The sequence below is a fragment of the Lucilia sericata genome, unplaced genomic scaffold (genome assembly GCF_015586225.1).
Source record: "Lucilia sericata isolate MDLA Ls3-8-SP2 unplaced genomic scaffold, ASM1558622v1 Contig000002F_arrow, whole genome shotgun sequence".
NCBI classification, from domain to species: domain Eukaryota; kingdom Metazoa; phylum Arthropoda; class Insecta; order Diptera; family Calliphoridae; genus Lucilia; species Lucilia sericata.
Genome location: NW_023994043.1, coordinates 1,412,024 through 1,430,898, shown reverse-complemented (window position 1 = coordinate 1,430,898; position 18,875 = coordinate 1,412,024). Strand labels below are relative to the sequence as shown.

At 30.1% G+C, this 18,875-nt stretch overlaps 1 protein-coding gene across 20 annotated transcripts in view; it reads left to right on the top strand.

The window, feature by feature from the left end:
- LOC119616084 (transient receptor potential cation channel trpm) overlaps window positions 1–18,875 on the top strand; it is a 236,896-nt gene that overhangs the window by 159,259 nt on the left and 58,762 nt on the right. For all 20 annotated transcript variants that reach the window (XM_037972276.1, XM_037972258.1, XM_037972249.1 and 17 more), the window contains 6 exons: window positions 10,929–11,091; window positions 13,569–13,709; window positions 13,779–13,851; window positions 15,109–15,268; window positions 17,213–17,349; window positions 17,718–17,874. In XM_037972276.1, coding sequence (XP_037828204.1) covers window positions 10,929–11,091; window positions 13,569–13,709; window positions 13,779–13,851; window positions 15,109–15,268; window positions 17,213–17,349; window positions 17,718–17,874 — 831 coding nt within the window. The remainder of the gene's footprint in view (window positions 1–10,928; window positions 11,092–13,568; window positions 13,710–13,778; window positions 13,852–15,108; window positions 15,269–17,212; window positions 17,350–17,717; window positions 17,875–18,875) is intronic.

Below are 18,875 nucleotides of genomic sequence, written 5' to 3'. Positions count from 1 at the left end.
ATTGAAAATAGCTCCAAAATTTAAATGCCCTTTATAATGTACTAAAAGTGATTTTGTGATCAAAAATTATACAAGAAATAGCTATTATTCTCCTTTACTATAGGGGGCACCTGTTGAGAAACAAAAATCGACAAAACTTAGTTTTATATGAGTCTAAATTATACTGCCGATTGTTGTAATGGTCGTGCCTCATTTGAACCTAGCCCCCATACAAAGTCAATAGTATCACGATGAAATTCAGTATAAATAACTTTAATGTAAACGTAAAACCCTCTACCAAAATGTATAAGCATAGGCCTATACTTCTTATCTTTGCTCCTATATAGCCTCACCCCTATATAGCCTCACCCCTATATAGCCTCACATTTACAAAAGAAATTAATCAACAAATTGTTAAAATATTTCGGAGTTAAGGATAAAAACAACTAAAATGATTTCTTATTAACAAAATAATCCAAATTTTTAACACACACACTGGTGTAGAGTATCATGCCCGACTACACATTCTTACTTATTTTACTTTATCTCTTAATCCAATTAATTACAATTTTGACCAAATACGTTGTATGCAAATAATAAGAAACTTTATGCAATCTATAGTTTAATATGGTTTCTTTAATATATATTTCGATATTATAATAGCAAGTGTAGTAGAAATACAAGAATTTTACATATGTGCATTTCTAGAGAACTTTAATTTAATATATGGTTTTCTATTATAAAGACGAAGTGTGTTGAAAATATTAAAAATTAATCCATTATTTCACTTAGGTCCCATTCAACCGGACCCTTAAATAATGCTTTAGAGCTAATAATTTTGTTAAATATACACGCAAAGAAACAATATTCGACATGGTTAGTACAGCTATACTATGTTCATTGTAACAATATATTGTTGTCTCAAACAAATAATTGTTGATTTTAGAAATATTTCAGTTACTGTAAACATTTTTATGATCATCACTATGTGAGTATTGTTCACATAGACATAAATATTTTTACAACAACAAAATAATGGTAACTTTAAAGTTTAAACTTACAAATAACCATTAAATAGTAAGTTTTTATATGTCTACACATAATATGTTTAAGGTACGATCAAAATAGGTAGGTAGGTAGGTTAATAGGAGGATGTATACTACATCAAATCCGAAGAAATACACCTAGGCCATTATGAAAAAAAAAGTGAACTGAATGAATTATTTTTCAGTGTTCATAAACTCAGTTTCCTGAACGTAATTCCTAAGAATCTTCCAATCAGTATTACTCAGGAATGTTACTTCCGGAATTACATCACTTCCAAGACACTTGGATCTAACTTCGACGAATGCCTGGCAGTGGCAAAGAAAGTGCTCCAGAGTTTCACTGGCCTCTCCACATTCTCTACATTCGTCTGAATCCGCACGTCCAATTTTGCATAGATGTGCTCGAAATCCTGTGTGTCCACTCAGAATACGTACCATCATACTAACTTCAGACTTTCTCATTTTGAGGAGATTTTTCGTCTTGCTCTCATCAGGGTCACCCCATAGGATCTTCGTGGTTCTACCCACTGTTTCATTATTCCAAGAGGCCTTATGGGATTCTCTCACCCATATTTTTAGTTCAGCTTTTGTTGCGTCGAATGGTTTCGCGTTTGTCAGGTTCACATATTATGTGAAACCTACCTCTGGGAGAGTATTCAGTTAAAGCTTTCGTACAATCCAATACGGTCTTAGATTTAGTTCTATCGCCTGATATCGTCCTAATTGTCTTCTGGCTATTATTATTAATTTATTAAGCGCTGTGGGCGCCATATTTATTCTAATCCAATTTACGCATTCCGTTATTGCTCATACTTCTGCCTGCAAGCTTGTGTTATGATTTGGTAAACGGTGGTATATTTCTGTTTCTGGATCTTCAATATAGAACCCCAGCCCCACTTTGTCCCCCAATTTAGAGCCATCCGTGTAACAACGGATTCCTACCGGTATTTGCTCTAATGTTCCGCTTGACCAAGACATTCTATGTGGGATCAGCGTTTCAAAGTTTCCGATCGTATACCAGACACAGAATATGTCGGAAACGATCAAAATATGTTTAACTTTTTAGAAGGTTGTGATCACATGCTTTTGTTGAATACTTTTGCGTCAGTTCTGTAATTTATAGTTTACGAACATATTGACCGAGACTTTTAAGTTTTGTAATTTTCATAATGAGAAATAATAAAAAATCTATGTCAACCAGCATTTGTATTTGTAATCATCAGGGAAACCAAAATATGCAAATGCATGTTTTTTGTGGTGCGTCGTATGGACTCATGGATAATATATTTACACGTTTCAGACCAATTTAAGAATTTTGGCATCGATTTGTTAGAGCATATTTTTGCATATTTTACCCATAAGAGCATAATTTTGCATGATTTGACTTTTGTAGCATATTTAAGGCATATTTTCGAGTTTTTAGAGAATATTTTACTCTTTTAGTGCATATTTTGAAGTTTTTCGCTTTTTTTCATTTTTGTACATTCTTAATTTTCTTTTCAAAACTTTATTTAAAAAAATTAAATTTGATTTTTTTAAAATAAAGTTTTGTAAAAAATACATTAGTCTCATGAAAACCAATGTTATATTTTTTATTCAATAAAGCATTAAATTTTAAATCGGACATAAAACCGATTACTTTGGATTTCATGACACCAATCCATTTTTATCGTTTAAAAAACTAGTATTGATAACACTGTAAGTATGTCAAAAAGACACAGAAAAACGCCGAGACACCTAAACTTAATTTTGGGTCGTAGAATCTAGTGGCTTACTCCGTTTTGAAAATTTAGGTCAAAATCGGGAGATATTGTGTTTTAAAGTATGAACTCTTTATGAGGTGATTTTTTAATTTTTAAATTTTTGAAAAAAGTTTTCACGCATAGACATACGAACTAATTATAAAAAGCTAAATATATGTACATATATGCATAATTAATTCATAATTTTCTATGCGTGAAAGTTTTTTTAATTTAAATAATCAAAAAACACCTCAGAAACAGTGTAAACTTTAAAATCCAATATCTCCCGATTTTGACCTAACTTTTCAAAACGGAGTATGCCACTAGATTCTACGACCGAAAATTAAGTCCACATGTTTCGGCGTTTTTCTGTGTGAAGCTATGAATACAATTGGAAGAAATGTGTCAAACTTTGTCGTTTGAAATATGTTTTTTTGGGGACCAAATGTCTTCATGTTATTTATTGGTTATCTGAACGTAAAACAGAGTTCTATTAAACTAGTTCTTCAACCTAACAGATAAATCAATTATAAAAAATCTAGTAGGATGAAATATGACATTAAATATTTATTATTTCATTACAATTTCAGTCTTTTTAAGCTTTTCAATGTTAAAATATAATTTAAAATAATTATTTTTGGAGCATATTTTTTAAATTTTAAGAGCATATTTTGAGTTTTTTACGGCATATTTAAAGCGCTTAAAACACTTTTTTTAGAGCATGTTTTCGGTTTCCCTGGTAATCATATATGGTTTAAAATAAACTTAATTTAAATTATTCTTATTATGATCGCACATAATGAATTCATTTTGTAGAATTTAGGATCATACTTAATATGCCCAGGAAAAACTTACATTGAAAAGTAATGTGTTAAAAAGCTAATAAAACTTCTTTTCACTACATTAGCATTTTAAGTCATTATTTTAACACGGTGATGTCATTGGAGGCAAGTACTTCTACACACGCTTACAAATAGGGAGTTAAAGAAGTACTTGCAATTTCTCTTACAAAACAGTTGTTGAGTAAGATGTTTTGTTTTTTAATAATAAAAAGAGCCAGCTAGAATACGAACCAGGGACTTCGGTTTGTTAGTCAAATGTTCTACACACTGCACCACTGCTTAGCTATTTTATTGCTCGTCAAATAATGGTTTTCACAAACAAAACTAATTTTGTTTTATATTTTGTAAAACACAATTCTTAAAACGCGATTATATAAAATGTGCAAACAAAATGACAAAGCCGAAAATAAAGTACTTCTATATCAGATTATAAAAAAGTCATTACTAGAGTACTTCTAAGTAATGCAGACGGTAAGTAGAAGTCAATGAAAAGTAAGTGGTTATGGATATGCAACCCATTACCGAGTTTTTGCTGGGTGATTACTTTGAATAATAATGATTATAATAAACCATTATACGTAGTACTAATTTAAACCATAATATGATTACTTTGGTTGTGATTACTTCAGAACATATTAGGATCATGTATGATAATGATATGAAGATATTGGGTTGTAATATAATGATATTAGATCATATTATGATTAAGAGGAAAATAATATAATGAAATAACCCAGTTTTTTGCAATTATCTTTAAAATAAAAAATTGAACAAAATCAAAATTAACACCAATTGTAGGGCTAATTAAAAGCTATAAATAGCGCCTATCGCCATATAAATAAAAACGTGTTATATATAAGCTCTTTTATCAGTTTAAGTGTATCCGACGGTAGCGACCAACATATTTTTTCAATAAAGAAAAAACTTTTCCTTATAATATTGTCAATAATTAAACGTATAAGTTTCATTTTCAACCTGTCCATATTTTGTTCATTTAAAGTTGTCTTTTTAAAATAACTTCCATTTCGATAACAGTAAAATCCTTTGTTTGCATTAATCAAAAAGAGATAATTGTCATTGAAAACGGAAATTAATTTAACTTAAAATCTGAGTGCGCAAAAAGACATAAAATTGATAAAAGTTTTTCGTTCGTTCTACTGAATTTGTAAATAAGGTCCAGACATTTCTTCATAAATCATTGAACAGATGAAAAGAATTATCTTGGAAAAATTACCTTAATACGTATTCTTACGTACATTCAACTGAATGTTAAATGTCAACCAGAAGGAAATCTAATAATTTTATTTAATGAGCAACAACAGCACCATAGACTACTCAAACAGCACCAACAAACTGTCGAGAATGGCTCGATTAATTCAAATCATGTTAATAAAATTAGAAGCAAGGCAGACAATTACGTAAATTATTTATTTTTTATTCATTTGTTCATTCTTTAATTTATATTACTTATTAAGAATTTTTTCTCGACATGACTGTCTTTAAATTCCAATGAAAATGTTTTCTTTATCCTGGGATATTTCAGATGTTATATTACAGAAGATTACGAGCGTGTGAAAATATATTTGGATCTGTACTTTAGTATCTGTGAAACCACATCTTATTGATGCGTTTCATGGAAACACATTAAACAAACATTAAGCCAAATGTAATGAAAATGATGAGGATTTCATTTCTATTAAATGCTTAATTTCAAAGTTTATTTTTTCTTTTAATTCTTAAATATTTATTTGATGTCTCCTCTGTTATTGATGTGTTTTTTGTCTTTTTCATTTGTCGATTGTTAATGTACTGTAGAGATACTAAAGAGTCCTTACATTATACGCACATACAAACTTACATTTATAATCTTTCTTTTTCTTTTTTGTTAAAAATTTGTATATTGTCAGAATTAACATTTTATTTTGGTTAGAAAATTCAACATTTAACAATAACTTTACATTCGTCAGGATTTCATAATAAAGTAATTGAAATTCATTATTTGCCATGAACACAAAAGCTGTCAGTAACAAATTTATAAAATCTTCGTATCGGAATTGAATTTCATTCACACACAAACTGACACATTTACATACATAACTCACATATACAGTGTGTGTTTAAATCATTCAAAAAATTCGATGTTCTTTTGTTTAAGGTCTTAATATTTAATATTCTTTGATCAGCAATTAACATTTTTGGCAAATTTTATATCAGCGCTCTTTCGTACTAAAGAAATATAACCGAGAAAGGACTTAGACCTGTCTGGTATGCAGATGATGTCGTAATTCTTCTAAGGGAAAAGGATCGAAATTACTTGTGTAGAAGAGCTGGAGAGGCTCTGAACGGGGTCTTGAGCTGGGCTCAACCTAGAGGCCTCAATGTTAACCGGTCTTTTCATAAGAAAGACATCAATTTCTGAGTATATTGAACCCTGTTTCCTGGGCAAGAAGATACCGGTGACAGACAGAGTTAAGTACTTAGGTAGAATCCTTGAACGGAAGTTATGTTGGAAGCACCACATAGAGGAAAAGATTAACAAGGCACATCGGTGCTGGGCGCTATTTAGAAGAACCATAAAAGTGTAATTATTCCACCTATTGAAGATATGAGGCGGCACTTACAGCCAAACAGCCTCATAATTTTGGGCGAACTGGCCAAAAGCAGTTATAGAACACATCATCAATGTATACTGGACACATTGGAAGGATATACACAATCATCAAACGTGCCCGTTCGCATACCAGAGAAAATATATATCGCAAACTTTGAAACGCGGATCCCAGATAGAATGTCTTGGTCAAGCGGAACTTTAGAGCAAATATCAGTAAGAATCCGTTGCTACACGGATGGCTCTAAATTGGGAGACAAAGTGGGCCTGGGTTTTTTATATTGAAGACCCACAAACAGAAATGTACCACCGTTTACCAAATCACAACACTAGCTTACTGGCTATTGCAATAACGCAATGCGTAAATTGGATTAGAAGAAATATGGCGCCCACAGGGCTTAACATATTTAGCGACAGCCCGAAAGCAATTAAGGCAATTCAGATAAATCACGATAATTTTAGAGAACATTTAGTGAATACTATATAAATAAATTAAATAAAACAGGCCCTATAGTGGCCTAGGTGTATTTCTTCTAATTTGATGTGGGTACATCCTCCTAATAACCTAACCTAACCTAGAAATATCTACTAGTTCAAAATACTAATCGTTATATAGCTAAAACAAAAAAGATCAAAATACTGACTGTTCAATGGATTAGTCCCTAGAAAGGTCAATAGACTGAACTAGAGGTATTTTTCGATGTCAAAAAGTACAATAAGTAGTTCTAAATCTCCCATCACTAAACATGATCGTCACACATCATAAGTTAATTCTCAACTAATACTATGTGATCATGAAAGCTATATTAGTGTAATCGTCGCTTCTTTGATAAATTTTAATTGCAAATTCTAGAAAATATCTGAAAAATTTCGGTTGAAACTGTAAATTTTTATGACAACGAACACACACGTAATGGTGTAAGAAACAAAACAATAACCATCATTTCCTAACCTGATGTTCAAACATGTACCTATTGTCTATAATTGTACGTGTGTGTGTTTCTTACTTTTAAAAGTAACATAACACATATAAAGTTATCCTTTAACTTTATATGTGTTATGTGTATATGTTCATATACGACATATCACATGAACGTGTGTATAGTTTTTCCATGCTTATACATACATTTTTTCGTACTTTCGGAAACAACACAAATAATTACGCATAATTATTCTGCAAATACAACACAGTAAACTTGTGGATTCGAATACATAACGATTTGAAATCAATCAGTTTGTTCAGCGTTTGAAATTTATATTTATAAGAATATAATTTTATCAACAAAAAGAAAAAATATTAATATTTCTGCGTATAGAATCATTAATCATTACGACCACTTTAAACCTTAAGGTTTAGCTATAACTCGGAGCATATATTCTACTCTTAAATGCGGTTTATATGACGTATAAATTGGATCCATAACTTATACGGTTCATACTATATGGGTCTCTAAACATGGGCATGTCGGGTCTTTTTGTGAAAAATTATAAATGTTAAAGACTGAATAACTTTGGTACCTGTTGGCCGATTTTAACAAATGAGTGCATCATATTGTAATGTAAATCTTAAAATTTTATTTGAGGCTTAAAATAAATAAAATATTCTTTTTTTGAGTTATTCAAGGATGAAGGACATTTTCCATTTTTTTAGTCCTTTTGCCAGGACGTCTTGTAATTTATGTATATGAAATGTCAATAACGAGTAATCGAAAGCCAGTCGAACGAAACCTTTTTTGTTAAAATCGGATAACGGGTTCCAAAGTTAGTCAGTCTTCAACATTTATAATTTTTCACAGAAATACCCGACATGCCCATGTTTAGAGACCCATAAAATATGAACCGTATAAGTTATGAATCCAGTTTAAACATCATATAAACCGCATTAAGGAGGAGAATATACTTATGCTTAAGTTTAAAAAAATCGAAGAGGACAAAAATTTAAAACAACCTTTTTTGGTCGATTATATTTATAATTAAGGAAAATAGTGAATTTAATTTGATGTGAAAAAATATTCAATAACGTCTAAAATTTCATTTGTTGGGACATTTTTTTACTCTACTACATATGGAAAATAATTTTCATCAAAAGCTATGAATATTATGGTATATTAAGGTAAAAAAATTACAAAAATTGTGAATTTTAATATTCGGACTTTGACTGTCATCAGAATTTGCCTTTGAACTTAAAACAATGTACATATTTCCCATATGTTCCCAGCAAAAGCTTTAAGATGCAAAAAATAGATAAATATATATAAATATAAAATATAACTGTCCATCAGTTGTGGTTTGAATCAGTTGTTTTCTTTGCTTCGTAATCTGACTGTTTTCTCAATGTTCCATTCATAAGTTATCATTTGCTTTAACGATGGGCTTGAACCACTCTCTAAAACTTAATTGGCAGACTCTCCAGATAAGTTGGGCTACATACAAAATTATTTATTGGGTTATTGCGAAAATTTGTATGAATACATTTTGAGGAGTTATTGAAAAACAAAAGCATGAAATTACAATACATGTTGTCAGTTTAATTGACAGTCTTCATTTTAATATCGTACGATAGCAACAGATACATGTACAATCTTCGGTTCATCAAACAATTGATTAAAATTGTCTCATATACATATATTCGAAAAAAAAAATTGAGAGTGTATTGAAGTTTTAAGTGATACTGTTTGCGTTGCAGTTATTATTCATTATTTAGCTTGTACTGTATACATATCTATAGATAAATGTATCCAGATTTTTTTAGCGTTTTTTCATTAAGAAAACTAGTAGTAGGACGTGTGCAATTAGAATCACTTTTGATTACTTGTTGGCAACCTTGGAACTTGTGATACCACAATCACTCGAAGAACTCGTTTAAAATTAATTAGATTTTTAACCTGTATTCGCATGGGTACAGTGGAACAAATACAAATAACTAAAAAAAATTGAAACTATTTTTATTTCTTTTTTTTAATTTTTTAATATCTTAAAAAATAAATGGGACTAATTATTATTGGTATTGAAATTCTCTATGAATTTCCGTATTCAGTACACTCTTTTAAAACTTGATTGATATTTGTGCTAACATAGATTAATTAAAATTCATCAAATGAGATATATTCTTCACTAACACTACTATCATACAAAGTTTAAAATGTTTGTCTGATAGATCCTCCCATAATTAACTGCATTCATTAATTTTTGGAAAAAATGTAAATGTGAACCGATTATATTATAACTATGTATAATCTGTAGCAGCAATGAGGTTTTTAAAACTTATGACCCGTTTTTTCCCCTACCCTATTTCTTATTTTCATAAACGACTTTCTAAGTCAAACTTTCAACTCTTTCTACTCTTTTGCCGATAAAGCAACATCTGTCATTCTTATTCAATTCCAGACCAAGCAATTCAGAGATAGCAATGAGACAAAATATGAATGAATCGCTTTACCACGACTTTTTAACAATCTTTCATCATCGATCATATTCGATCGTGTTAATAGAGTCGATTTTAACGCCCGTAAGACTCAATGTTTTTTTCTAACATATAAGCGCATGGCATGCAATGCTGTTCTATCTAAATTTATGGGTTGTGTAAATATTAAGGAATTAGAAACTCTCGATGTTTTGGGCATGATAATACGGTGCGATATCCGATGGATCAAACACATTTTGCAAGTGTCGAAAGAAGCATTAGAGTGTATCAGGTTTTCAAAAGAACTACTTCACTATATCTGATCTCCTTACTATTTATATCACTTATGTACATATATCCGACCGAAAATGGAACACAACTCCCATACATATATGGGCCGGAATCTCGAAGTATATTTTGGCGCTACCCGACCTCGTACAGGTGTCAGTAGGGTTTCTAACTCTATTGATTCACTTGAGCACCGCTGCAACGTAGGGTGTATTTCGCTGTTCTATCTATAATACAATGGAATGTATTCCTCTAAAATTAGGGAACTTCCCATTACTTGTATTTCCTTATGCATTCAGGGAAAATTCATTCTTCAGTAGCACTGTTCGTATGTGGAATAAACTTCCTGAAGAAGTATTTCCTTCCAACTTCGATGTAAGAAAGCTTAAATCAAATGTACACAAACACTATTCCCTCTATACTCACTCCCACAATATATTTTGCTAGTTCCAATACAAAGCTCGCAATAGGGAATGACCCCTCCCTGAGCCCTCAAGCTTTTTCATCAAATGAAAAAAAATGTTAAAAATAATTTTTTTTTTTGGATTTTCATCATGAATAATATTTGCGCTAAGTCTGAAATCATACAATTGGAAAGTCAAATGTGGTTGAAACTGCTAATTAATAATCAGCTGTGCAGATGAAACCTTGTTTTCAGGGCATTTAGGTTTTGTTTGAAAAAAATTAAAAATTCATACTATTTAAACACGTTGAATATTTTGAATAATTTCACTTTTTCATAGGATTTGTTTCGAATTATAATGTTATAACAAAATATATAAATAAATTTAGAATATGCAATGGCTTAAACAAAAAATATATTTTCGTTTTTACCTTTTAACATTTATTAAAAAATTTAAGTGTCTATTTGCCACAATTTGTATTAACATGCAATTAATTTTAATCCTTTATAATATGAACACAAGTTAATCTTATATAATACACGTAGATATAAATAGTTTTAATTAAAAATATTTACTTTATTCTCATCGAAACACAATTAACCTTTTTCCATTACAGATGCTGCTGCGGTCAAGCACGTCAAACACATCAAACTATAGCCGGCATCGAAAGCGGTTCACCCGGTGATTTATGGATGCCCACTAAACATACCAGAGCTCAGCCAACAGATGCTTATGGTACAATAGAATTTCAAGGTGGAGCCCATCCAACAAAAGCCCAGGTAAGTAAATACTATAAAAAAAATGTTTTTGTTAATTTTTTTCGATAACATCCTTGAAATTATAATCCATCTATCAATCAATCAAGATTTTTTTCTTTTTTGTTATTTTTGTTAATTTGCACACATTTGTTTATGAGTTAGAACAGATTTATCCTTTTTGAAAAAATAGGTTTAATGGAGGATATTGCAAACATTTTGGCCCTTTCAACTTCATTTGTTTATTTAATGATTTTTTTTCTCGAAATTAAACTGTAATAGAAATATCTTTAAATATCGTAAAAATATTTATTTCCAAGTCCTTCCTTGTTGATGAAATACATATTTATCTAAGAAAGCGTAATCATAAAAATACATAATATTTACCTAATATTATTGTTCCTCTGAAGCACCGTCAGAATGTGTGGTGTGTGTTTTACTGTTCTATCAATATTAAAATGGAATGTTTTCGTCTGCATTTGAGAATCTTGTTTCCTATACTCTCAAATATGTATATAAGCAACAGATTCTACAATTCATTACTATACTGGCGATATAAACTCTACTCCCTATATCTTTCCTCCCATAACCAATATTACTAGTTCCATCATGCTGGTCCAAAAGAAAAACATTTACCGAGAATATTCTTATTTGTATACCCCACATCACTATGTTGGGGAAGGGGTTATTCCTTCAAGCTGGTAAAAGTCAGAAATATACAGTTGATACGTCCCAAAAAGGGTGCTTCGCTACCCTAACCAAAATTAAATTCAATATCACGTGAATAAATTCGCATTCAGGAAGAAGATTGTATTTTTAGTTTCATTCGTTTAGCTTCCACATTATTGAAAATTTCGAAAGTAATATTTGCAAAAAAGTACTATAAAATACATTTTATAGATTCTCATTTATCAACAATTTTATGTTTCTGTGTTCAATATTATATACAATTCAAAAAATATAATTTGATGAATGAAAAAGTACCAAAAGTCCTTTTCAGTAGATTCTTATTCACCAAGGTCCCTAAATTTTATATTTCTCTGTTCAATATCGTAAAAATATCAAAAAGTACCATCGGAAAAACGAAAAAGTACAAAAATCTCTCTCAATGAATTCTCATTTAATAAGGATCGTGTGTCATGCGTTCCGGTTAACCATAATATAGAATCCAAAAGGTACCATTTGAAGAATGGAAAAGTACCAAAGAGTTCCCACTTACAGAATATTATTCAGTCAAGACCATGTATGTTAAAATAAATGTTCCTAGGTTAAATATTTTAGAAAATTAAAAAAGTACAATTTATGATATAAAAAGTACTAAAAAGTTCTCTCTTAAAGAATCTTATTCAATGAGGGGCGTGTATGTTTAATAATCATGTGTTTTGAATTCATACAATGAATATCATTTGAAGAAAGAAAAAGTACCAAAAGTGAAATGAATTCTACCTGAGTGGAAAGTACTAATAAAAATAGTACAATTTGTCCCCTTTCCGCTTCGAAATATACTCTTTGAGAACTAAGTTTACAATATGTTCCGTATTTAAATCTATATATATTACAGATAAAACTCAAACGATTCAATTCTGAATTCATTTGCTCCAGAAAAATTGTGCTTTCAAAAAGTACCAAACAATTTGCTCGAATTTGGTCCTATATATTCGAATTCCAAAATAATATACCAATAGCTTAGTTTGTGTGAGTAAAAAAACTACTTTTTCAAATTTGATAAATATTGGCTCAATGAATTTGATTAAAATAAAATTTCCCGTTTTTCCCCTTTTGGTACTTTTTTTCCCAGTAAAATAGCAAAAATTTTGCTTCAACAAATATTACAGAGTTAGTCCGTAATTTAATAGGAATACTTCAATAAATCGAAAAAGTTTTCTTAATGTGCTAAAAAAAAGTACCAAAAATATAGTTTTCTCCCTTTTACACCCAAAAAGGATTGTATTTAAAAAAAGTACGAAACAAGTGTCTCCTACTTTTGGGAGATATATTCAAAATATTAACAAAAATGTTATTTTGTTTATTAGTTAAAAAGTTATAAAGGGCCAAAAAAGGTACCAAAATCACCTTTGTTACACATTTTCACCCCTTAAAAGTACGAATTTCAAAAAAGTATCAGACACTCATCTGATCATTTTAAGAGTGGATACATGTGCATTTTTCTTGTATCACTAATATTGGGTAAGATAATTAAGAAACCCTGTTTTACCCGTTTTTCCCTTTTTTACCCCTAAATGTACAAATTTCCAACAATTCCTCCTTAGTGGATCTCTTTTATATATATAGATTATATAGTCGAGTCTGATATACATACATACATTTGAAATATCTAGGAAAGTTCGAAGTTTGTGATCTATTCCAATTTTTATAAAAAAGCAGTATTATTTGAGCACGATCAAAAATCAATCAATTTTAATAAAAATCATTAACTTTCAAAAGATTAATAAGATATGACATCTTAAACAATATTTATATATGTTTTCTTGTTCTTTCAGTATGTCCGTTTATCATTCGACACCCGACCTGAATTATTAGTACAACTTTTTACCAAAGAATGGAACTTAGAATTACCAAAGCTTCTGATAACAGTACAAGGCGGTAAAGCAAATTTTGAATTACAGCCAAAATTGAAGAAGGTAAACCAACAAAAAAAAAAAATACTTAACTAAGCGAAATATTTTTTTATAATTTATAAAATACTACAGGAAATTCGAAAAGGTTTATTGAAAGCTGCCAAAACAACGGGAGCGTGGATTTTTACAGGTGGCACAAATACAGGTAAGTTTTTTCTTCAAATATAATTAATATATCATTATTTAAGAACTTGTTCCCGATCTGATCACGAAAAGGTCTGTTAAGCTTTCTATGAACAATAGGGTGCTCCATGGTCCACTTCTTTCTAGGAATATCTCTCAAACGATGTGTTTTAATATACTAAATACATGATAAAAAACATTTTTTTTTTGAAGAGATCCTCAGTTCCCTACCGGCAATTGAAAATCTTGATCTCACTATAATATGTTCAAAGAAAATTTTCTGCAATATGTTCGAAATGGGTCTCAGAAATCGCGAGAATGAAGAAATAGCTATCTGAACTCCTTTGGACAATTTATGCTAAGACCAATAGGTGAAAAGTTACACTCATTAGAATAAAATTATGTATGCCCAACTTTGACCCCCTCTAAGTGCGGCTGTTCTTGACCGATAGAGATGAAAATTTGTGTGTGGCCTACTATCATCCAAATCGGAAGACATCGATTTTAAAAATTGGGTCACTTGACCTATGTATATGTAATTTTGACATTTTAATATGAAAGGGAATATGGCCGGAAACAAAACAATGATAGTCAATAAAAACCTTTACAACATCAACGTTTCACATAAAAAATAGATTGTAATACAAAAATTAAGAAAAACACTTTTAAAATTTGATTATTAAATCTTTAAGTTAGCATAATTAATCTTTTAGTTTGTGTAATTACTTTTCCTTACAAAAGTTCACAATCACATACAACTATTGATACAACATACGACAAGGTTGTGTATTGAAAAAAGGATCTAAATACGGATTAAATTACTTTTGTATTTTAAACAACAAAAACCACTTGTTTACCATTCTGTTGATTTGTGCGTGTGAATAATGTGTTTTTCACCAACAATTATGGTCAAAATGTGTATTTTGTTAAGACCAACTCCAGCACCTCCCACACGTTCAACAATACACGTGGACACAAGTTTATGTACTTGTTTTTTTATTTTTGTGTTTGTTTGGAGGCTTATATTTTTTTTAAATAAATATAAATAATGTCGCTCATTTGCTACTAAAGGGTCATAACTCAGTATTGCAACACATCCGTGGTGTTAAAATCCTAAAGATGATTTTATTTATTATTTGTATAAATGTTATTTAAAAAAGTGAAACTTCTAAAGAGCCTTTTCTCGAAACAATATATTTTGAGTTATGACTCTTTAGGCTGCAAATGGACAATGTTATGTTTCATATCCACTTTTTTACTTTGTTTATTTGTATTTTAGGTGTAACCAAACAAGTTGGTGATGCTTTGCTTTTGGAAGGCCAACAACGGACTGGTCGTGTTGTAAGTATTGGTATTGCACCCTGGGGTATTGTTGAACGTAATCATGAACTTTTGGGTCACAATCGTGAGGTGCCATGTCACAGCATCAGTTCACCCAGGTGAGTCATATAATTGCTAATTTTAGTGGATTTTCTTTAACATGAAATGTTAAAGATTTCATTTAGTTTTATTATTATAAATTCATGTACTATACGAGGATAGTTTCAAATGCATTTTTATACTCAGGAATTATAATATTTAGTCTGGCATTTAATGCCAATTTTTTGTACTACTTTAGATGTGGTTTGAAATTTAATTCTCCTTAAATTTTTCTCGAAATTTGTGATTCTGTAAAAGCTTTTTTTCGAAATATATGTGATCTTATAATCGTCGATAAATTTCATAAAATAATATGCTCACCTTAGTATGTTCGTCCAGATCGTTCAAGTAAAGATATCACAGTAATAATCGTAAGTGTTGAAGTAGGTCCGAATCTTAAGTTTCAACAGAAGGGGTTTTCCCGGTCTTTTTGACATAAAAAATGGTATATAAATACCCAGCAAAAACTTACATTGCAAAATAATGAGTTAATTCATTACTGTAACGCGGCAATATTACTTGAATCAGTTACTAACTATGTACGCTTGCTAATACCTAGTTAAATAAGTCATTACAAATACGTAGTTAAGTGAGGTGTTTTGTTTAAATTAAATAAAAATGTTAGTTGGCTAACGTATAACAACACCAATGGTTTTTACACACATATACTATTTTCTCTTTTGTTTGTGTAAAAAGCATTTGCTAGCACTAAATTGCAGAAATTTTGTAAGCCAATACTAAACTACTTAAAAGTAAAGGGTAAATATCAGTATTTGGATACAAAAAATAAATCATATTAGACGATTTTAGGATCATTGCATCATTAACTACTTATAAAGAAAGTTATAAACTCACGGAGTTTTTGAACTGCTCTCGTATAATTGAATTCAAACGTATTCATATTGGGAGACACAGTGGTCTGGGTGTGTAGTTATTCTAACACGTTTTTGGGTTTTTCACAAAAGCCAAACGTTTGAAAAATCTTTAATACATTTACCCACTGACAAATTATAATGAAAATTTATTTATATAAATTATGATTGAAATTAATGAAGATTTTTGGTGCTAACAGCACTTAATAAATATTAATACTATTTGCGGTAAAAATTAGTCATTTTCTACTGGTAATAAATTATAAAATATTTAAAAATTTAGCTTAAATTTGATTTCAATATGATAAATAATTATAGTTGCTACTTTTGGCTTTGTCCATCATTTATAGCATTTTTAAGAAAAGTATTTTGGGACACCCCTAAGAATTTATCATTTCTTTTAAGAACTTATTTATATATCTAGACTCATTAATTGGTTTTAAGCTGTAGCAACCCCAAACGTTGAGATTTATAATGTTCCCATAAAAAAAGATTTAAAATAAAATTTTTCATTTCAACAACAAAAGCTACAAAGTGTTCATAATATTTTTTTTAATATTTAATTTTTCATAAAAATCATAGACCATGGTATGCGTTTAAATGTTTTTTGTAGGGGTTGAGTTGAGTTTATTTAGTGTATTTTATTACTCATCTACTGTTGCGTATGAACAACAAAAACAACAACTAAATTATTGATGTTCATCATACGCCTGGGGCAGCGAGAAAATGGAATATAAAATTTCAATCTAAACAGCAGGACTTCTTTTTACAACGATTAAGCAGCGTTTACACACATACACACACACTTAGATGCAACATTGTAATAACAACTAAAAAAGACAAAGAAAATACAATCAACTGTTTGTTTATTCTACATTCTTTTCTCTCTGTAAATAAATCAATTTTATTATTTGAAGCACAATGTTGTTGTATAAGTTTTATACAAGTTTATACATTAGGGGACCAATTTTATGTTAATATTTTAGTTCTAATTTATAATGTTTTTTTTTTTTAGTTTTAAAGTTTAACAAATTTTCCTGGTGTCTTTTTCTATTCCATTTGATGTTTTTTTTCTTAAATTTTTATATTTAGATCCAAATTGGCTGTGCTAAATAATCGTCACGCTTATTTTCTTTTGGTCGACAACGGAACACAAGCAAAATATGGTGCTGAACTAATTTTAAGAAGAAAATTAGAAAAATTTATATCAAACCTTAAGCTGCATCCATGTAAGTATTATCTCTTACGTAGATAATAAGATGGACAATTTTCTTGATAATTTTCATGCAAATTTTGAGTTGAAACGTTAAAATAGTTCCACGTTAATTTATTTATTAATTTTCTCAAAAAAGTACCCGATCTTTAAAAGTGGCCATTAAATGGAATTATATGCATAATACTACTTGTTTGCATTTAACACAGAAGTAGATAATTTACACATTTATATAGGTCAATACCTATAATCATGTGTTTGGGTGTCTTTTCTATTTGTCTAAATTGTACTTTTATTTTTTCACACGTCTCTTCTTTTCTCCAATGAAATGTATCTTTTTTGTTTTATATTCATCATACCGTTTTTGTCTTATTTAATTTACAGTTACACATTCCAGTACACCCGTAGTTTGTCTTGTTATCGAGGGCGGTACAAACACAATACGTGCAGTTTTAGAATACGTGACGGATACACCACCCGTGCCTGTGGTAGTGTGCGATGGCTCTGGGCGTGCTGCCGATTTAATAGCTTTTGTTCATAAGTAAGTTTAACAAACACTTATATACATGTGTATGTTTGTACACTGCAAAGCAAGCAAACTGACAAACAAATATATTAAAATTTATATTAATACATACATAAACAGAGAAACTCAAATATTTGATTCATTTGCACAAATATACACACATACAGAAACACTCCCCTACCAATTGATTCGAGAAATTTATTTGCATTTTGCAGCTAAAATATCGCATCCTGTTTGTTATGATGTGAGTGTGTATTTATGTATATGTGTCTGTGTGCATACATATAACATATTGAAATATATACTTACATACATTCTATGTTTGAATTCAGCTCTTTGTAGAAATTTAACCTTCAAATTCCTACAAAGTTTTATGAGCTTTAGTTTTGGTTTAAAACCAATGAAAAACCAAGTAAAACAATTCAGTCTGCCTATATAATACCATACAACTATCTGACTTGCTTCTAATATATGGGGGTAGGGTCTATTCTGAACCTTTCCTCATCAAATTTGGTAGATAGATTATAGTTTCCATAAAACTTGTTTCTAACACGTTAAAGTCATTTTCTGAAGGGGACCTTATATGGGAGTAGCGTCAATTATGGTCCAATGGCCGCCATATATTACACATAAAACTAACTTGTGCAAAATTCTATCGCGATTGCATCTTATTTATGAATGTATAAACTGTCTTCCGTGGGTGCCATTTGTATGGGAGCTAGGTGAAATCATGGACCAATATTCAATATCAATACCAAATAAACCTTATCAATAGAGAATAATTAGGCAAAAGTTCAGCCCTCTTGCTTCTCCAGTGTGGTCCCTATCGTGATTTCAACAGACAACAATATAATACCGATTTTTGAAGTGATACAAGAACATTTAATATAAGTTCAAAAGCCCTATTCGTGGGGTACGGATGTATGGGGGCTATACGAAATAATGGACCGATTTTAACCATTTTTAAAAGGCTTTGTCCTTGGGTCAAAAGAGTATGTGCCAAATTTCTTCCAATT